The 20840-nt window shown below is 47.4% G+C and overlaps 1 protein-coding gene across 5 annotated transcripts in view; it reads right to left on the minus strand.

Annotated features, from left to right (window-relative positions):
• LOC137545445 (indolethylamine N-methyltransferase-like) overlaps positions 1-20840 on the minus strand; it is a 52672-nt gene that overhangs the window by 10709 nt on the left and 21123 nt on the right. For 3 of the 5 annotated variants that reach the window (XR_011026040.1, XR_011026037.1, XR_011026036.1), the window contains exon 2: positions 13665-13724. Coding sequence is in view for 1 of the 5 variants with exons in the window: in XM_068266668.1 (XP_068122769.1) it covers positions 2289-2336 (48 nt within the window). In the remaining 4 variants the exon portion in view is untranslated. Of the gene's footprint in view, positions 1-2288; positions 2357-13664; positions 13725-20840 lie in introns of those variants that run through there. The other 2 variants (XR_011026035.1, XM_068266668.1) reach the window with 1 other exon arrangement.

Raw genomic sequence — 20840 nt, forward strand, 5'->3', positions numbered from 1 at the left:
GCAAGGGGGTGCTCGAGCACCCCCTAGAATTGTCCAAGCACCCCCAAAGCACCCCCTGGAGTGAACTGACTTCAGGCGTCTAAAAGACGCCAAGTCAGTTCACACAGCGGCAGCACGGAGCAGCAGGCAGGGCTACGGTAAGATGGCCGCCCGGAGCCCTGCTCTGCAGACTTCGGGCGGCCATTTTCCCGTAGCCCTGCTCTCTGCATGCAGGCAGGAAGTCTCGTCGTGACGTCGGGAAGGAAGAGGATCGTGGGCGCGCGGGCGCTGCGCGCCACAAGGAGGTCGGGACAGGAGGTCGGGAAAGAAGGTCTTCGGCTGTAGGTGAGTAAATGGGTTTTTCTTTTCTTTTTCAGGTGGTGCTTATTGGGGTCATATCTGCTACGGATTGTGCATATTGGGGTCATATCTGCTACGGATTGTGCATATTGGGGTCATATCTGCTACGGATTGTGCATATTGGGGTCATATCTGCTACGGATTGTGCGTATTGGGGTCATATCTGCTACGCATTGTGCGTATTGGGGTCATTTCTGCTACGGATTGTGCGTATTGGGGTCATATCTGCTACGGATTGTGCATATTGGGGTCATATCTGCTACAGATTGTGCATATTGGGGTCATATCTGCTACGGATTGTGCATATTGGGGTCATATCTGCTACGGATTGTGCATATTGGGGTCATATCTGCTACCGATTGTGCATATTGGGGTCATATCTGCTACCGATTGTGCATATTGGGGTCATATCTGCTACCGATTGTGCATATTGGGGTCATATCTGCTACCGATTGTGCATATTGGGGTCATATCTGCTACCGATTGTGCATATTGGGGCCATATCTGCTACCGATTGTGCATATTGGGGTCATATCTGCTACCAATTGTGCATATTGGGGCCATATCTGCTACCGATTGTGCATATTGGGGCCATATCTGCTACCGATTGTGCATATTGGGGCCATATCTGCTACCGATTGTGCATATTGAGGCCATATCTGCTACCGATTGTGCATATTGGGGCCATATCTGCTACCGATTGTGCATATTGGGGCCATATCTGCTACCGATTGTGCATATTGGGGCCATATCTGCTACCGATTGTGCATATTGGGGCCATATCTGCTACCGATTGTGCATATTGGGGCCATATCTGCTACCGATTGTGCATATTGGGGCCATATCTGCTACCGATTGTGCATATTGGGGCCATATCTGCTACCGATTGTGCATATTGGGGCAATATCTGCTACCGATTGTGCATATTGGGGCCATATCTGCTACCGTTTGTGCATATTGGGGTCATTGGATGTGTTTTTTGTTAAAATCTGCTCACATTACGTGTATTTTCTTGAGAAAACCTGCACAATTATGTGAATTTTCTGGGGAAAGGGTCACCAAAACTTGGGCCCTCTGTCTTTGCGTTGCACTTTTAAAGGGAACCTGAGGTGAGAATAATATTGAGGCTGCCATATTTATCTCCTTTTAAGTAATACCAGCTGCCTGGCTGCCGTGTTGGTCCTCTGCCTCTAATTCTTTCAACCATAGACCCTGAACAAGCATGCAGCAGGTCAGGGGTTTCTGACAATATTGTCAGAACTGACAAGATTAGCTGCATGCTTGTTTCTGGTGTAATTCAGTTCACTACTACAGCCAAATAGATCAGCAGGGCTGCCAGGCAACTAGAATTGTTTAAAAGGAAATAAATATGGCAACCACCATATCACTCTCACCCTGGGTTCACTTTAAATTACAGTTAGCCCCGCCCTCATCTGGTCATGACCACGCCCATTTTTCCGCCGCGGCGCGCCCCCACTATCCATGTCGGCCTGGAGGGGGAATAGTAATTAACACCGCCCGGACTTGTGCGGCAGCAGGATCAGCCATATACTGGCTGTGTCCTGCGCCCAAGTCTCCGGCGCCGTTCTCTCTCGTACGCCTCTGTAAAGCACTGCAGAAGATGTCAGTGCTATGAAAATACAAAACAAAATAAGATCAAAATGGGGCAGCACTGTAGCTGATAAAAACTGTAGCTGATGAAAAGCGCAATGTAAACAATATAAACAAGCATTGCAAAGTACTAAGGCCGTATTCCGAACTCAAAAACACTCCTGGATGGTGCTCACGTGTTCCGCCATGCCAGAACAATCTAAAACATGATTGCTCCCTGTAAATTAGCAGACCTTTAAATGAAAATTAGATTGATGGCTCTTCCTAAAGTGTTCCAGAAAATTATGTAAACGTTGTCCTCTTGGAACATCAATTAAAACAATGTTCAGCCCTCTCACCTCAGGCTTGCGAGATTGTTCTAGTGCAGAGCTGGGCAAACTTTGCATGCTGCAGACCACGGCCCGCCTTCCTAAAACTCCTTCCCACCTCCTCTTTCCCTTCCTGCAGAGTCAGAGTCATAAGCGGAAGGAAACCAAAAGTTGACACTCACCTACTCACCGAATTCTGCATTGGGTCTCCATGGCCACAGGGTGTCACGTGTCCCGAGTCACATGACATGCCATTAGGATGAGCCAGCATGTAATACACTGGCATGGCACATCCTGATGGCGTCTCATGTGAGGCCCTTTGGTTATGGAGACTCACTGCAGGAAGCAGTGAGAAGATTAGTGTTAACCCTTGGTTTTCTTCTGCTTGCAACTCTGCAGGGAGGGAGAGTAGAGGAGTCCGTTCGCCTGCCGGCGGGCCAGGTTTACCCAGCGCTGTTCTAGTGCAACAACACATTACTTGTGTTACACAATTTGTGGTTTATTGTTTATCATGTCCCCGTGGTTGCATCACAGTGGTCCTACCACTAAGCCCCTTAGCAGTCAGCTAGCAGAACACAGAGGATATATAGAACAAGACTGAGTTGAATTATCATAGTGTTTCCTGACACTCCAGTTTATGTCATGATAAAAATTCACAGGGGCTTTGGGATCTTGGAGTCTTTGGAGGGTTCCCATGGTGATAGTTTTATATCAATTTGGAGCTAGTTTGGAATAGCTTCTATGGATCTGATAGTTTTCCTGGATCTCAGCTATTTCCATCTTCATTCAATCACTCCTATCCACATAGCAGTTTCATTGTGTGGGTGCTTCTCATTTTTTTTTTCTCAGAACAGACAGTAAGGATTCGATTGTCATTCCATGCTCACAGGGCTGGATTTACCATAAGGCACTGTAGGCATTTGCCTACAGGCGCCTGATGATGAAAAGGTGGCTCACTTCCCTCCTTGAGTGCCTCTTTCTGCCTTCCCTAAGCAGAGTCCCAAGTGGAGTGTACATGAGCGGCTACTCATCTGACTCTCAGTATTACACTGGCGAGATCTCCCTTCTGTCAGGCGCACCTCTAGCAACTTAATAGTGAGGTTCCTCTAACTACCTTATATTAAGGGACAAATATAGCTACCTATGTCAAGCAGGGGATATAAGGAAGGAGTGACAGCTGGGACAGCCAGCACACTTGCCGTGCATGATAGTAGCAAACCTAGCTTCCCCAGTTACGCTACCCAAGAACCCCAAATAATACACATGACCACCAGCATGGATTTAATAGGCCAAAGCAGCCCGTTTATTTACCGAAATATAACATATAACTTCTTCAGAGAGCTGAGGTAAGGGATCCGAGATTGCCAAAACCGTTGCACTTTAAGCTACCGGGCAAGCAGCCTGTAACCGGCCCCCGCCGCGATCACCGGCTCAGGGACAGCTGAATGCCACCGAATTACTTGTCACTTGTTGATAACCAAACTGGTGATTCGCACCTGAGGCAAATCCCCGAGAAACAAACGAACCTCCGGAGCCCTTACCCCTCCTGCTGCCATGACGACGATCAACCTCCTTCTGGAATCGCAGTGTATCCGCCTGTACAAACAGGAAAAAAGAGGGAGGGAGGGAGGGAGCTTCTTGCCCCATGCTCGTCTGACTAACTCCGCCCCCACCCCCTTCTACTACCTTGCCTGTCCGTCTCCGCCCCCACCCCTATCCGGCCTCAGACTTCCCTTAACCCTATCCTTCCTGGCAGGCTGCACTATCATGTGCGGCCTTCCAGATTGCGCTGCGCTGCACTTACAGGCCTTATCTTGATAGTAGCAAACCTAGCTTCCCCAGTTACGCTACCCAAGAACCCCAAATAATACACATGACCACCAGCATGGATTTAATAGGCCAAAGCAGCCCGTTTATTTACCGAAATATAACATATAACTTCTTCAGAGAGCTGAGGTAAGGGATCCGAGATTGCCAAAACCGTTGCACTTTAAGCTACCGGGCAAGCAGCCTGTAACCGGCCCCCGCCGCGATCACCGGCTCAGGGACAGCTGAATGCCACCGAATTACTTGTCACTTGTTGATAACCAAACTGGTGATTCGCACCTGAGGCAAATCCCCGAGAAACAAACGAACCTCCGGAGCCCTTACCCCTCCACCACGAATCGACGTGACCCCTCACGGCAGAGAGGCCCACACCCTCAGCGCTCTCTGGATACCCTCCTCTATCGCCAGTGCCCACAAATCTGTCCCTATCTCATTCAAGTGCACCCCGTCTCTGCTGAGAAGTAAGTGCAAATCGCTTTCCAGTTCAATGTGTCTGACGGCTATCCCCCCATTCTGGATAACAAACTTCGCCACCTCCTTGTTCAGCTTGACTCGCGCTCTATTGACTTTACTAACTGATCTTGCCAATCTCCACGATGCCCTGGCCACCACGTCCGACCATACCAGCACCGTAGCTGGAAACTCCCTTTTTATCCTTAAAACATCAAATTTGATGTCCCGGATGATGGCCCTGGTAGACTTTGAAGCTAAATCGTTGCCCCCGACGTGCAGTACCAGCACGTCCGGGGCCCTATCCCAACCGGCATATCTGCTAATCTCAGGCCAAACTCTTGCCCACAACATGCCTGGGAAACCAAGCCAGCGAACAAGGACCTCCTGCCTTGGGAAACCGAGTTGTCGCCCCTCGGGGCGAACTGCCGCTCTTCTCGCACCCCTAGCGACGTAGGAGTGACCGAAGATCCAGACCAAGACCGGCCTTCCTGGAAAACAAAATGGAACACAGGAAACAAAAACTAACAGCTATAACCCATTACCGCTGTAAACTTAAATCAAATGCAATCTGACATAAGACCTATATCTGATTGAATCCCATCTGCCTATCCTCTTAACTACCTCCTCGCTGAGTCCCCAACGCGACGCTTCAGTCGCCGCCCCTATACGAAAGGAGTGTGAGGCGAACTCACCGGGCGGGAGCCCTGCCTTTTCCAAGCACTTACGAAATATGGCTGAAAACTGAAAACGGGTCAAAGGAGAACCGTCAACATGTGCTAACAAAACAAGTGCAGATTGTGGCCTGATCTGAAGGAATCGCAACACGTTGTCCCTGGGGCACAACAAACCCCCGATCTGGAAAAGAGTAATGACCTTTCCCTTGCCTGACCGATCCGTTTTTGACTTACGTAAATTAATGGAGACTGATTCCTCTTGGACCAAAACATCTCCGGCGAGGATACCTCCCGCCGAAGATTTTGACCTACTGACTAATTCCCCTACCCGAAACGCCCCAAAGAAGGCCAAAACGAATGCCGTGCTGAAAAGCACCGCCTCGTATTGACTGGAGCACACCTCCTGCGCTGCCAGTACCACCTTCCTCAGAATCTCGAAAGTGACCGGGCGTCTGGAATCCCTTGCGAACGATCCTGCCCTGAATCCTCTCATTGCCTGCCCAACCCTAAAATCCTTAGTCACGTCCCTTTGGCCCCTGGACTTAAACAGAAAGGCCAATGCCGCCAATTTTTTAGACATGGCCGCCGCCGACGTGCCTTCCGCAAAATTATTCCCCACAAAATATAGGAGCAAGCACGACCGATCCTCGTCCGATGAACAGCCCCCAACTTGTGCCGTCAAAGCGTCCCACGCCTCCCAGACGGGCGCGTACGCTGCCCATGAAGACTCTGCTAGTGACCTCCTAATCAGCAATGAGACTGCCCGAACGGAATCGTCCACATCAGCTCTGGACAGGGAACCCCAATCTCTTCCGCTGAAGGTGCCGCTGCCCGGAACCTGTCCCACTGGAATCGAGAGAGGGCATCAGCAATGATGTTGTCCACCCCAGGCAGATGCACCGCAAAGATGCAAATATTAAATCGTAAACATGACAAAACCAATTGCCTCATCAACCTAACCACTGGCGGCGAGGATGCTGAAAATTTGTTTACCGCTAGCACTACGCCCAAGTTATCGCAGTTGAAGCGAATGCGTTTGTTGGCCAAAAACCGCCCCCACAACTCTACAGCCACCACTATGGGAAACAACTCTAACAACACCAAGTTAGCTGTAAATCCCGCCTCCACCCACAAAGGATCCCAGGGGGAAGCGCACCATTTTCCTGCCATAAAGATGCCAAAACCGTGGGAGCCAGACGCATCCGTGAACAATTCGATGTCAAAATTACTCACCTCCTCTTCCATCCAAAGGGACCTGCCATTGAAATCCTGCAAGAATGTCAACCATACCTTTAGGTCCTCTCTCATGTCCCCTGTCATTCGGATCCGGTGGTGAGGTGCCGAAATTCCTGCCGTGGCGCTGGACAAACGCCTACAGAAGATGCGCCCCATCGGCATTATTCTGCAGGCAAAGTTTAATTTACCAATCAGGGATTGAAGTTCACGAAGGGTGACCTTTTTTCTACCCACCGCCTTCTGGATGGTAGTTTGCAAGTCCTTAACCTTGTCCAATGGAAGACTGCATTCCATGGCCAGCGTGTCAATATGTACCCCCAAAAACTTCAATGATGTGGTGGGACCCTCTGTCTTTGCTATTGCTAGGGGAATACCAAAGGACTGGCAGATCTGATACATTGCCGCCAAAGCGGCAGCGCAGTCAGTTGAACCTGCCGAACCCATGAAAAGGAAGTCATCCAGATAGTGTATTACTGAATGGACGCCTGCGACTTCTCTTACCACCCATTCCACAAAACAACTAAACTTTTCAAAAAATGAGCAGGATATTGCACAACCCATAGGAAGGCAGAGGTCAACAAAATACTTACCCTCCCAAACAATCCCCAACAAGCGAAAACTGGAAGGGTGTACCGGCAGGAGCCTGAAGGCTGATTCAATGTCCGTTTTAGCTAACAGGGAACCCTGTCCCAACCTCCTAACCCAACGGAGAGCTACGTCAAAAGACGTGTACACAACCGATGTGTCCTGTTCCGACAGACCATCATTTACTGATGACCCTTTTGGAAATGAAAGGTGGTGAATGAGGCGAAAAGAACCTGGCTCCTTCTTGGGGACCACCCCCAATGGCGAGACAATCAAGCTGTCCAACGGGCACTCGGTAAACGGTCCCGCTACCCGGCCCGCCTCCATTTCCTTGGCCAATTTTGATGACACGACGTCAGGAAATTCCATAGCTGACCCAAGATTTTTATGTGGACCCCCCCCCCCCGTTGCTGCACAGTGACTGGGTATAATGAAAACCTCCGAAAACCCGCCCCGCAAAAAAGCCGCGTCCTCGGCCCGCGGATACTCACAAAGGTATGGTTCCATCCTTTGAACTCTCACCGGAGTCTTCCCTCTTGTGTCCAGCATCCGACACCCTACCCTTCTTCTGCTTGTAGCATCTTGATGATGGGTGTGACCCCCCACACCCGGAACACTCGTGTTTGAAACGACACGCGGACCCGAACCTGCATGTGCCGTCGTTAAACTGCCAGCACAAACCCTTTGTTCTACTGCCTGGTTTTCCCGTGACACCTGCACTATCCTGTCCCCGAAAGGACTGCTGCCCTGTTGCTGGAATCATCAGACTCATCCATAACTCTATGTCCTTGTGGTTCCAACACACTGAAGGCCGAACCGCCTTCCTCTGCCTAAATAACTCGTCGTACCTGAGCCAGGCATACTCCCATACCTCCTGTACGCTTCCCCAATCGCATTCTGATAGCAGAAAAGCGCCGAACAGCACTCGGGGTTCTTCTCGCCAATAACGCAGGCCAAAATCTCAAACGCCTGCAACCAGTTCTGGAACGTGCGCGGAATCAAGCGATACCTGCGCCGTTCATTGCTGCAGGCACCGACTGGGACAAATTCTGCGTGGCTACCGGACCCGCTACTGTCGCCGCTGGCTGCTGTGTCACTAAACCGATGCCACTTGGCAGTTGTACCTCCCTCTGCTGACCCACTAAGGGTGTGAATGGTGATTGCCCCTGGCCCGCCCACACCCCCACAGGTAAACCTGACGCTGTTGGGGGCCCCCCCAACAAACTTCTCATACCCGCCATGAATGACTCTAAAGCCGGGATAATCACTGCCTGCGCATTGCCCCCCAAGCTGACCCCAGTCTGCGCTAGCCCCCTTTGCACCCCCAAACCTGACCCACATGATATACTGGCAATATTAGGAATTATAGAGGCCTCACCTGGTGGCACAGGTAAGCCCACCTGCCCGACCGCTGCTCCGGATCCTGCCGAGGTTGATGGCCCTCCATCAGGTTGTGGTGCTGCGACATTGGACCCTCCGGCGGCCGCGCCCTGCTGTTGGGCCGAGTGACCCGCCTGGCTGCTCCGCTGCTGTGCCCTGTCCCCCTGCTGCTCGCCTCCTTGCCTGGCTGCCGCCGTCTCTCCACTACTCCTGGTGACTGGCCTGTCCGCTGAAGTGTCTCGGGGCCCCCTCCCCCCGCTCTGCGAAGAGGAGGTGCCCGTTCTGCTGGATCTGCCGCCGCTTCCCTTCTGCTTGCTGGCTCGCGCGGCCTGGGGTGCCGCTTTTTCCCGCCTGGCTCCTCCCGCCGAGCCGCTCTTGCCGCCACTGGTCCTCCCGGCTGACCCACCCGCCGCTGCCTTCTTAGCGGGGGGCGCCGGAGGGTTCTGCACTGGGCTCCCGCCCCTCCGCTACGACCGCGAGGTCGGATCCGGGCTGAGCCGCTCCGGCGGCCGAGACGTTCTCCGCCCCAACTCCTGCTGCTGGCCGCTGGTGCTGGGCCCTGCTGACATGGCCGCCATCTGTGATTGCACCCACTCTGGTCCCCTGGATGCCGCTTCCGCCCGAACCCTCTCCACCAAGGCCTCTAAATCCTCCATGCTGTGATGCAGGCAAGTCACGTCCTTCCAGCTTCTTGCCCCACGCTCGTCTGACTAACTCCGCCCCCACCCCCTTCTACTACCTTGCCTGTCCGTCTCCGCCCCCACCCCTATCCGGCCTCAGACTTCCCTTAACCCTATCCTTCCTGGCAGGCTGCACTATCATGTGCGGCCTTCCAGATTGCGCTGCGCTGCACTTACAGGCCTTATCTGTTCGAGGATATTGTAGGTTCATGGAGGGCGAAGGTTAGTGTGCCAGGACATCTGAGCCTATAGGCTCCTGTAATGTAAATCTGGGCCTGCATGCTCACATATTAGCTGTTTTTTTGTTTGTTTTTTCAATTGGTAATCTCTCTTACTATTATCCTGATAATTATTGAAGATGCAGCTGTACTCATTTGATTTCAGTATAGTTCAGGGTAATTTTTCTTTTCTGAATTTTTGCATAATTGTGATCACAAATATGATTTCACAGTTAACCTAGATTATTAAAATTACATTCACGTACCCCATGTATGCCTTTCTATGACACCCCTATATCTTGAACACTTCTGCTTTCTCTACCTCCTACAATTGTTATTAGAGTTAAATCTCGTGCCTGACTGTAAAATGTGTTGTAACCTGTTAATATGCTTATACCTATACAGTCTGTACAACTATGTTAACCTTTTACCTTAAAAAATCCAATAAAAAGATTGAAACAAAAAAAAATTACATTCACGGAAGTACTCAATGTGAAAACAAATTTCCATCAAATGCGTGGAGGTCCATAGGCATGTGTACGTACATTTTTAAGAAACTTCTCAAAAATGTGTACCTTGCAAAAATCCATTGTATAATGAAATACAGAAATGACCAGTCATTGCGTCACCATTACGTGCAAGAATAAATAATTCTGCAGTTGTTTGAAATTTAACATTACGATTTTACATTGCAATTGGGGATTTTGCTGTACAATTACTGCAATGAAAGTTTTGTCTCAACACTATACAGATAATCCCCAATTTACGAATGATCCACTCATACATTCCTGTTGCAATCATGTTATTTCCATGTGGGGGAAGCTTGAAGAAGTAGTTTCAGGGCCCTTTGCCACTGGCGCGGTGTGGCAAATTGCAGCACTGCTACCGCAGCCTAATGAGACCCTATGGAGAAGTTCATGCTTTCCATGTTGCGGTACGCAAGCGCCAATTTGTAGTGTGAAACCGGCCTCAAACTTCTCCTGTGTCCCGGGACCTGTCACCCACAGCAGCAACAGTGCTGGACTCACCTCCAAACTAAGTCCCCATTGTCCCTCCTCCCCTCTCCGCCACTTGCTGGCTCCTGTGCACGGTATCTCCTCTTGTATGTCACATGACATACAAGAAGCAGTGCTGTACACTAGAAGCTGCAGGATGGACAGCGCTGGACTTGCGCTGGGAGGTGAGTCCAGCACTTCTGCTTCTGAAGGGGGAACTCCACAAGGCTAGAGGACAGAGGCACAGAGGGGACAGAGGCACACAGTGGACATGGAGGGGACAAAGAGGCAAAGAGGGGACAGAGGCACAGAGGGGGGAAAGAGGCACAGAGGGGACAGAGAGGCAAAGGGGGGGGGGGGGGGGGCAGAGAGGCATAGAGAGGGAACAAAGGCACTGAAGGGGACAAACATGCATAGAGGGGGACCGAGGCTTCTTTTTCATCCTGATCTTTTACCCATCAATTATGTTTTTCTCAAACATTTTGATCAGTTATTTGTTTTAGGTATGCAATACCCATTTTAACATAATTTTATATAATGAATTTTAACTTATGGAAACAAATTTGATTAAATGTTACCTTTTTGCACAGCCTTCTGATGAGAGAGGCTTTTTACGTGGTGCGAGTGAAAGGTCCCTTTTGTTCTAAAGAAACGGGCTTGACCTTGGAAAAGCATAAGCATAAAGGCTCATACACATCTGATCAAAGGCAACAACGGGTCCGTTGTCACCTCCCGCTGGGCGGGTTTTCAGCAGACAGTCCGGCGTGTGTACAGTCTGTCGGTGGACTGATAAGGCTGTTTCTGAGAGACAAGCCAGCCAAGGAGTTCTCATACATAAAACCAGCCGCTGGCCATGGCATGACCAGGGCATATCTTTGTTTACCTCTCCTCAGTGAATTCTTTATGAGTTTTTACATTTTGGCGATGTCTGTATTACCAACCACTAAACATACCGCCTTAGATTCTACTGTGACGTCACCCTCCAATTCCTGTCCCCTTTGCCACAGCTTACCATTCATCCCTCAAACACTGAGGGAATTCTAAAGGCGTCCAGCACAGTAGGCAAAGTAACCTTTTGGATTGGTTGGTGAGGCCACACAGAATCTTCGATCTTGTTCAGATAAGTTTCCACCACTTTGCATTAGACGCATTTCTAACTCTAGCTTGTCATGTAGGAACAAGGGCTATTTCATTTAACAAGCTCACTAGATATAACAATATATATTAATAAAAACGGTTATTATAAAATTCTCTCTGAAAGTCAGGATTCTTTGCAGAGGAGGAAGTGCTTAGACAAAAAATGTTTAATTGTTTATTTAATACAAAATAGTGCATAAAAATGAATACAGAAAAATGACAAAAATTTATGTATCAAAGGAACAGATTGATACGCTTAAATATTGGAAAAAAATAAGTTAGAAATAATAACTGGATAAAGTCTAAGCAGCCTATGGAATTACTGTATCCTTTTGGAAATAGTAAATCCAGGAATGTTGGTAGAAAGTTCTTTGTTAATAGTTCAAAGGTAAAGGTAAGTTGGGCCGGGTCCAGTCGGCAAGCAGATGAATTCGTAATGGGATGGAATGGAACTAAAGGACAATTGAAAGCCTGTGTCTCCGGACTTTTAATCCTCTCTCTGTGGGGGTGGAGACTGTAATGAGAGATGGGCAGACCCTGCCAGAAAGAGATATGAAATGTCTAAAAAAATCATATCTCTGTGGCAATACATCACGCATTGTAGATGCAAATAATTATGGACAAGTCAGGTTCTCTGGTGTTCATAGGTATCAAACATGGTGTAGTTATTATGATTTATAAGAGAGAATCCACATCCACGTGTGGCAGAAGATGCTACCGCTACGATTGTCGGTTTGGTACGTTCATTTTTTTAACCAGTGACAGTCCCACTTGTTTTCATGTGGCTGGCATAAATGAAAATATAAATTCTGATAGAAAACTTTTACTATTACTAGTTGAATTACAGGACATTTAAGGTGCCCATACACTAACTCGAATTTCCACCGATATACAGCAGATTCGATCACTGTGATTGAATCTGCTGGGAAATCGATAGCGCAAATGCTGAGCGATCGACCGATTGCCATCCAACATCAATCTATTCAGTCGATTGGTCCCAACAGAAAATTTTGTTCGATCACCGGTGGGTCAGGAGCCGGTGTCCTTTTCCTTATCCTCTAGACTTCCTGTCGCGTCCTGTGACAAGCTCAAGTTCAAACAGTAGAGCGCCCTCTACTGTTTGAACTTCTGCTTGCCACAGGACGAGACAGGAAGTGAAGAGGAGGACGCAGAAGGAAGTGTGACTGAACGGATCCCGGGGACTGGCGTCGGCAGACAGGTAATGTATTGCTGCTGGCCAGGGGGAGCAGATTAGATCAGAGAGGGATTTATCTGTTGGTCGATCTGGTGGCAATGGACCAGTGTATGGCAGCCTTTAGAACTGGTCTTCCTGGTGCCAGGGCATGGGAATGTTGCTTTGATAGTTAATGTTTTATGATAGGGACCTGGTTTCTTGACTTTCTTATCTCAGTTCTCTGAAAATTGGATCTGTCTTTAGTGAGAAAGCCAGGCCGCTAGGAAGAGGTAATGGGTATATGGCCTTTTCTACAGGGAAATTAACAAAAAAAATTATTGTTGGCTGGGCTGCCCACCTAGTAAACAGCCATTTCCTATGGAAAGCGTTTCTGACAGAACACATACTTTTCTGGAGCTATGTACCACATCACAATTTTCCCAACAATTTCCCCGACAACCGGTTTTTGTTTTTGAGCACCGAGCGGTCCCTTCTGCGATATTGCGACGTGAGTACAGGCACACAAGCACATGAATGTCGATAAGCGTCGCACCGCAATAACGGCTGTCTCCGTGGATTGGATCTCTAAGATCCCCGACAACTCCTGCGCAAAGTATCGCAAATGCTTGCAGTCTCGTTCACTCCCGGTGGGTAGCGCCACGTGATGTCGTCGCCCCCCCCCCCGCCAGCAGGAAGAGGCGTTGCTGACGACCGTCATCAAGGGGACGTTGCAGGAACCGACGTGCGGTGAGTACACAGCTTAAGTGTTTTTTGTTTGCTCATAGCTGGCGAAAAGGCTTGCAAGATCTTGTATGAAGTAAACCACCTCCATGCACATTAGTAAATATGCCTAAAAATACTGATACTTATTTTGTTAATGTGGTCCTTCGTGTCACATTTAATTTTTATGTTGTTTAGTCTTTTCCAAAAATAGCTGCAAAGTAGCAGTAGATTATAGGTTCGCTGACACATTCCTAGGTGGTAAAGAAAGTGACATTGCAGTCTTGTGCAATAAAAACATACATGCCAAGATCATATACCACATACCGAGGCTTGACTGGCGTGAGGCGTCTAGTACTTCCAGTAGAGGCAAAGCCGCAACAGAGACTGTAAACAAAGTGGTAAAGCTGAATAAGCATGTCTGTTACCACATAAGAAGCTAATTATAAAATATTAACAGACTTTACACTGATGCATTATATAACACCCAGCTCACAACATCCCACTTTTGGAAGCAAGTCTCTCTTTCCTCCTTTAATGACCTTTAAAAAAAAAAAAATTACAACTGAGATACGCAAAGAGCGCACTTCCCTTTCGTCAGAATGCAGTAAATTATTTATTTATTTATTGTATTTATAAAGCGCCAACATATTACGCAGCGCTGAACATTAATTTAGGTTACAGACAATATTTAGGGGTGACATACAGCAATATGACAATACAGGAATACAAGAAAACCAGATCACACACCATAGTATGAGTACCAGGTAATGCTTAGTCAGTCACTGGATGGAGCATGGAGATTAGGCAAGTTAGGTTCACTCAGATGCATAGCATGGGTGCACAGTAATGGAGGTGCAAGCTCAGGTAGGACACAAAAGGAGGAGGACCCTGCCCAAAGGCTTACAATCTAGAGGGAGAGGTAAGGACACGAATGGTAGGGGACCAGAGTTCAGCTGTAGGTTTAGAGCACTTGTGAGGGGTAGTAGGCCAGAGTGAAAAGGTGAGTTTTGAGGGCTTTCCTGAAGATGTTGAAGGAGGGGGCTGCCCTAATGGGTGGAGGTAGGGAGTTCCATAGTGTTGGAGCAGCTCTTGAGAAGTCCTGGAGGCGTGCATGGGACTGGGTGATTCGGGGGGCGGTTAGGCGAAGTTCATTGGAAGAGCGGAGTGAGCGGCTAGGTGTGTACCTCTGAGTAAGATCGGAAATGTAGGTTGGACAGGTTTTGTGGACAGATTTGTAGGTCAGACACAGTATCTTGAATCTGATTCTGGACTGGATAGGAAGCCAGTGGAGGGATTCTAGGAGGGGATCCGCCGTGGTGGAGCGATGGAAGCAGTGGATAATTCTGGCTGCCGCATTCATGATGGACTGCAGTGGGGCTGTTCGGGTCATAGGGAGACCAGACAGCAGGGCATTGCAGTAGTCAAGGCGGGAAATTATGAGGGCATGGATGAGGAGTTTGGTGGTGGCAGAGGTCAGGAAAGGGCGAATCTTACAGATGTTACGAAGGTGGAAGTTGCAGGACTTTGTGAGGTTTTGGATGTGGGAAGTGAAGGAGAGTGCGGAGTTCAGGGTGACACCCAGACAGCGGGCTTGAGAGGTAGGGCGAATGGTAGTGTGGTTAACAGTGACATGCACATCTGGGAGGTTCGTGGATGGCCGGGTGGGAAGATCATAAATTCCGTTTTGTCTAGATTTAGTTTCAGGAACCTAGCGGACATCCAGGAGGAGATGGCTGATAGGCAGGAGGAGACCTTGTCCATGGTAGTGGTGGATATGTCAGGGGTGTGGAGGTAGATCTGGGTGTCATCTGCATACAGATGATAGTTAAAACCCATGGAGGAGATAACCTTGCCAATGGAGGATGTGTATAGGGTGAACAGTAGGGGGCCAAGGACCGAACCTTGGGGGACTCCCACCGAGAGGTGGTTGGGGGTGGAAGTGGACTCATTAAAGGCAGTCGTGAAGGAGCGGTTGAAGAGGTAGGATGAAAGCCAGGACAGGGCGAGATCGTGAATGCCCAAGGACTGGAGGGACTGGAGGAGTAGGGGATGATCTACTGTGTCAAAAGCTGCTGACAGGTCAAGGAGGAGGAGAATGGAGTATTTACCTTCAGCTTTAGCTAAGGCAAGGTCGTTGACCACTTTGGTGAGAGCAGTTTCGGTTGAGTGGGCAGGACGAAATCCAGATTGGAGTGGGTCTAGCAGTGAGTTGGCATTGAGGTACTGGGTCAGGCGTTTGTGAACCAGGCGCTCAAGGAGTTTTGAGGCAAAGGGGAGGAGGGAGATAGGACGGTAGTTGGAGGGTAGCGAAGGGTCGAGGGAGGGGTTCTTGAGCAGGGGTAGTACAGTGGCCTGCTTGAAGTCTGAGGAGAAGGTGCCTGTGGATAGGGAGAGGTTGAACAGGGTAGTGAGGACTGGGGCCAATTCCGTGAAGTGAGGCTGGAGTGAATCGGAAGGGATGGGGTCAAGGGGGGAAGTAGTGGTATGGGAAGTCTGCAGTAGGTGGTTGACTTCCTCGGTCGTAGTAGGAGGGAAGGATGTGAGGGGAGGATAGGGTGGAGGAGGAGCTGGGAGGGAGGGGGTGGGAGGTGAAGATTGGAGATTGGATATTTCCTGGCGGATGGCGACAATTTTGTTGGTGAAGTGGGTGGCTAAATCTGTGGCAGAGAGGGAGGAAACGGAGGGTGGGGGGGTGGGTTTAAGCAGGGAGTTGAAAGTGGCAAAAAGACGCCGGGGGTTGGAAGCTTGTGCTCCGATGAGCTTGGTAAAGTATTCCTGCTTCGCATGAGCAAGGGCAGTGTGGAACTGCAGCAGGTTGGTCTTGTACTGTAAATCATTCAGGATATCCACTTTTATGATAATAATGATTCAGCATCAAAAAAATGTCCTATATCTGTATGTAGCCCAGCCCTCCCAGTGATTAGCTGATTAGCTATGCGGAATTCTCCATCCAGCGCATTCTGGGAGATCAGGTGTATTTTGTACTAGCTTTGGAATTCTGAGGCTGGAAGCACAGTTATCTGTAAAGAAAAGCATGAGTTTTCTGCCTTGTGCATTTCCGATTTTGGCTGTGCGTTTTATTTGCATAAAAAACAGTAACAGTATACATATATATATATATATATATATATATATATATATATATATGTATATATATATATATATATATATATATATATATATATATATATACACACACTAGCTGATGACCCGGCATTGCCCGGGTATATATTTGGCTGGTGTTGGCTCCGCCCACTTTTTCTAACCCTAACACACAAACACTCAGTGACCAAGTTTGTGAGCTTTGGGGTCCTTGGCATCAATAATTTGTATTTTCCCATTGAAATGACACAAATCTGATTGGCTGTTTGTGGTTCCACCCCTTTTCTGAATTTGAATCCCAGTCACTCAATGACCAACTGTACCAGGTTTGAGTGGTTCCTCCCACTTTTTTGAATATTAATCCCAGTCACCCAGTGACCAAGTGAGAAAAGTTTGAGAACCCTACCATTAACAGTGTAAGAATGGCTGCAGTTTACATTTTCCCAGTGAAAATTCCATTTGTCTTTGCCCACTTTTTGTAAACTTGACACACAGTCACTCAATGATCAAGTTTGTAAACTTTCAGGTTCCTGGCATCAAAATTGTGTGAATTGAAGTAGTTTATCCAACAAAGAAATCTAATTTGCTGTTTGTAGCTCTGCCCCTTTGGTGAATTTGAACCCCAGTCACCCAATGACCAACTGTACCAGATTAGAGACCTCTGCCATTAACAGTGTAAGAATGGCAGCAATGTAAATATTCCCTGTAAAAATCAATAGGTGAATTTTGATTGGCTGTTGTAAGCTCCACCCACTTTCCTGAATATTAATCGCAGTCACCAACTGTGCAAAGTTTGTGAACCCTGCCATTAACAGTGTAAGAATGGCTGCAGTTTATATTTTCCCACTGTTTTTGGCTCCTCCCAGCTTTTGTAAACTTGATACACAGTCACTCAGTGATCAAGTTTGTAAACTTTCAGGTTCCTGGCATCAAAATTGTGTGAATGGAAGCAGTTTATCCACCAAAGAAATCTGATTGGCTGTTTGTGGCTCCGCCCCTTTAGTGAATTTAAACCTCAGTCAACCAATGACCATCTGTAGCAAGTTTGAAGCCTCTGCCATTAACAGTGTAAGAATTGCAGCAGTTTAAATATTCCCTTTGAAAATCAATAGGTGAATTGTGATTGGCTGCTGTACACTCCACCCACTTTCCAAAATCTTAATCTCATTCACCCAGTGACCAAGTGTGCCAAGTTTGAAAACCCTGCGATTAACAGTGTAAGAATGGCTGCAGTTTACAGTGGTGTGAAAAACTATTTGCCCCCTTCCTGATTTCTTATTCTTTTGCATGTTTGTCACACTTAAATGTTTCTGCTCATCAAAAACCATTAACTATTAGTCAAAGATAACATAATTGAACACAAAATGCAGTTTTAAATGATGGTTTTTATTATTTAGTGAGAAAAAAAAACTCCAAATCTACATGGCCCTGTGTGAAAAAGTGATTGCCCCCCTTGTTAAAAAATAACTTAACTGTGGTTTATCACACCTGAGTTCAATTTCTGTGGTCACTCCCAGGCCTGATTACTGCCACACCTGTTTCAATCAAGAAATCACTTAAATAGGAGCTATCTGACACCGAGAAGTAGACCAAAAGCACCTCAAAAGCTAGACATCATGCCAAGATCCAAAGAAATTCAGGAACAAATGAGAACAAAAGTACTGTAATTGAGATCTATCAGTCTGGTAAAGGTTATAAAGCCATTTCTAAAGCTTTGGGACTCCAGCGAACCACAGTGAGAGCCATTATCCACAAATGGCAAAAACCTATAACAGTGATGAACCTTCCCAGGAGTGGCCGGCCGACCAAAATTACCCCAAGAGCGCAGAGAAAACTCATCCGAGAGGCCACAAAAGACCCCAGGACAACATCTAAAGAACTGCAGGCCTCACTTGCCTCAATTAAGGTCAGTGTTCACGACTCCACCATAAGAAAGAGACTGGGCAAAAACGGCCTGCATGGCAGATATCCAAGGCGCAAACCACTTTTAAGCAAAAAGAACATGAAGGCTCATCTCAATTTTGCTAAAAAAAACATCTCAATGATTGCCAAGACTTTTGGGAAAATACCTTGTGGACCGACAAGACAAAAGTTGAACTTTTTGGAAGCTGCGTGTCCCGTTACATCTGGCGTAGAAGTAACACAGCATTTCAGCAAAAGAACATCATACCAACAGTAAAATATGGTGGTGGTAGTGTGATGGTCTGGGGTTGTCTTGCTGCTTCATGACCTGGAAGGCTTGCTGTGATAGATGGAACCATGAATTCTACTGTCTACCAAAAAATCCTGAAGGAGAATGTCCGGCCATCTGTTTGTCAACTCAAGCTGAAGCGATCTTGGGTGCTGCAGCAGGACAATGGCCCAAAACACACCAGCAAATCCACCTCTGAATGGCTGAAGAAAAACAAAATGAAGACTTTGGAGTGGCCTAGTCAAAGTCCTGACCTGAATCCTATTGAGATGTTGTGGCATGACCTTAAAAAGGCGGTTCATGCTAGAAAACCCTCAAATAAAGCTGAATTACAGCAATTCTGCAAAGATGAGTGGGCCAAAATTCCTCCAGAGCGCTGTAAAAGACTTGTTGCAAGTTATCGCAAACGCTTGATTGCAGTTATTGCTGCTATGGGTGGCCCAACCAGTTATTAGGTTCAGGGGGCAATTTCTTTTTCACACAGCTCCATGTAGGTTTGGAGTTTTTTTTCTGACTAAATAATAAAAACCATCATTTAAAACTGCATTTTGTGTTCAATTATGTTATCTTTGACAAATAGTTAACGGTTTTTGAGGAGCAGAAACATTTAAGTGTGACAAACATGCAAAAGAATAAGAAATCAGGAAGGGGGCAAATAGTTTTTCACACCACTGTATATTTTCCAATTGAAAATGAATGGCTGAAATTTGATTGGCTGTTTTATGCACCGCCCACTTTTCCTGCATTTGTAACCGTGGTCACCAAGTGACCAACTGTGCCAAGTGTGGGGACTCTGGCTTGATTACTGTGAGAATGGGAATGGCAGCCTTTTACAATTTTTCCATTGGCATTAATGGATGAAATCTGATTAGCTGCTTGTAGCTCCGCCCAGGTGTCTAGAGGGGGGGCTGTATGTGCTGTATTTTACATACTGTATATAGATTATATAATATTTATCATATTAAAAATGCATCAGAAATTCATGTCAATATGCAGTAAAATGCACTACTTCTGAGCCTGAATTGAAATACATTATATGTGATTCATATGTGTTTCCCAGAAATATGCAGCAAGTTGTGCGTTTCAAAAAATGCACTTTGCAAAATGCAGATATTGTTTTATTATGCAGCCCATAGACGTTCATTATGTGCAAAATTACATGCATTTGTCACAACACAGACGATTCTGCTTATTGTGCTTCTAGCCTCAGTAAACAAACACATAAATGCAAACGTGATTGAAATCTACGCCCTGTTTTCATCCCCTAATACCTGCCAGGACGTACATTTCACATCACCTCTATTCTAAGCATATATACAGGTGATCATTAGCAATAGAGCGCTAATAAAGAACTAATGCAGTGACTGGAGGAGAGCCTCATTTGGGCCTATCAGGTCCAGGGGCCCTAGTGCAGTCACAAACTTTGCATCCCCTATGGCTACACCAGTGGTAGAGGTGAAGTAATAATTGTGATCACAGTAAATGTTTAGCTCTACCTGACTTTTGGCATCTTCAGACAGCAAACAAATAAGCAAATCATCTCTTTATGCCTCTGAAAGCAAGGCTGATGTATAGTGAGCCTGTAGCCATATATTTTACAGAGCCAAATCAATCCAACATCCATACAGCCTGTTTCGGCCTTTGTGATCCTCATCGGTACATGCCATGGATTGATATAGCTCCATGGAATAGAGATTGGGCCAGTACTAAGGAATAGCTAGATCAGGGCAAAGTGGGAAGTTTGTGCTCCCGCTGTCGTAAGAAACGTTGGTTCCCTCCATAGGCATCATTATAAATAACGGCTATAGTGTGAAATCTGCATGTCCAACATATTTATTGAGCAATTTCACACTTTGCTTCTATCTATAATGGTGCTCTAACATCATCGGAATTGTGGCATATTGGCAGCAGTGGGGGTTAGTTGAGGTTAGGTGTGGGTGGAGACCAATAACGGAATTGTGGCAGATTGGCAGCAGTGGGGGTTAGTTGAGGTTAGGTGTGGGTGGAGACCAATAACGGAATTGTGGCAGATTGGCAGCAGTGGGGGTTAGTTGAGGTTAGGTGTGGGTGGGGACCAATAACGGAATTGTGGCAGATTGGCAGCAGTGGGGGTTAGTTGAGGTTAGGTGTGGGTGGAGACCAATAACGGAATTGTGGCAGATTGGCAGCAGTGGGGGTTAGTTGAGGTTAGGTGTGGGTGGGGACCA

This window comes from Hyperolius riggenbachi, chromosome 1 (genome assembly GCF_040937935.1).
Source record: "Hyperolius riggenbachi isolate aHypRig1 chromosome 1, aHypRig1.pri, whole genome shotgun sequence".
In the NCBI taxonomy this organism is placed as follows: Eukaryota; Metazoa; Chordata; class Amphibia; order Anura; family Hyperoliidae; genus Hyperolius; species Hyperolius riggenbachi.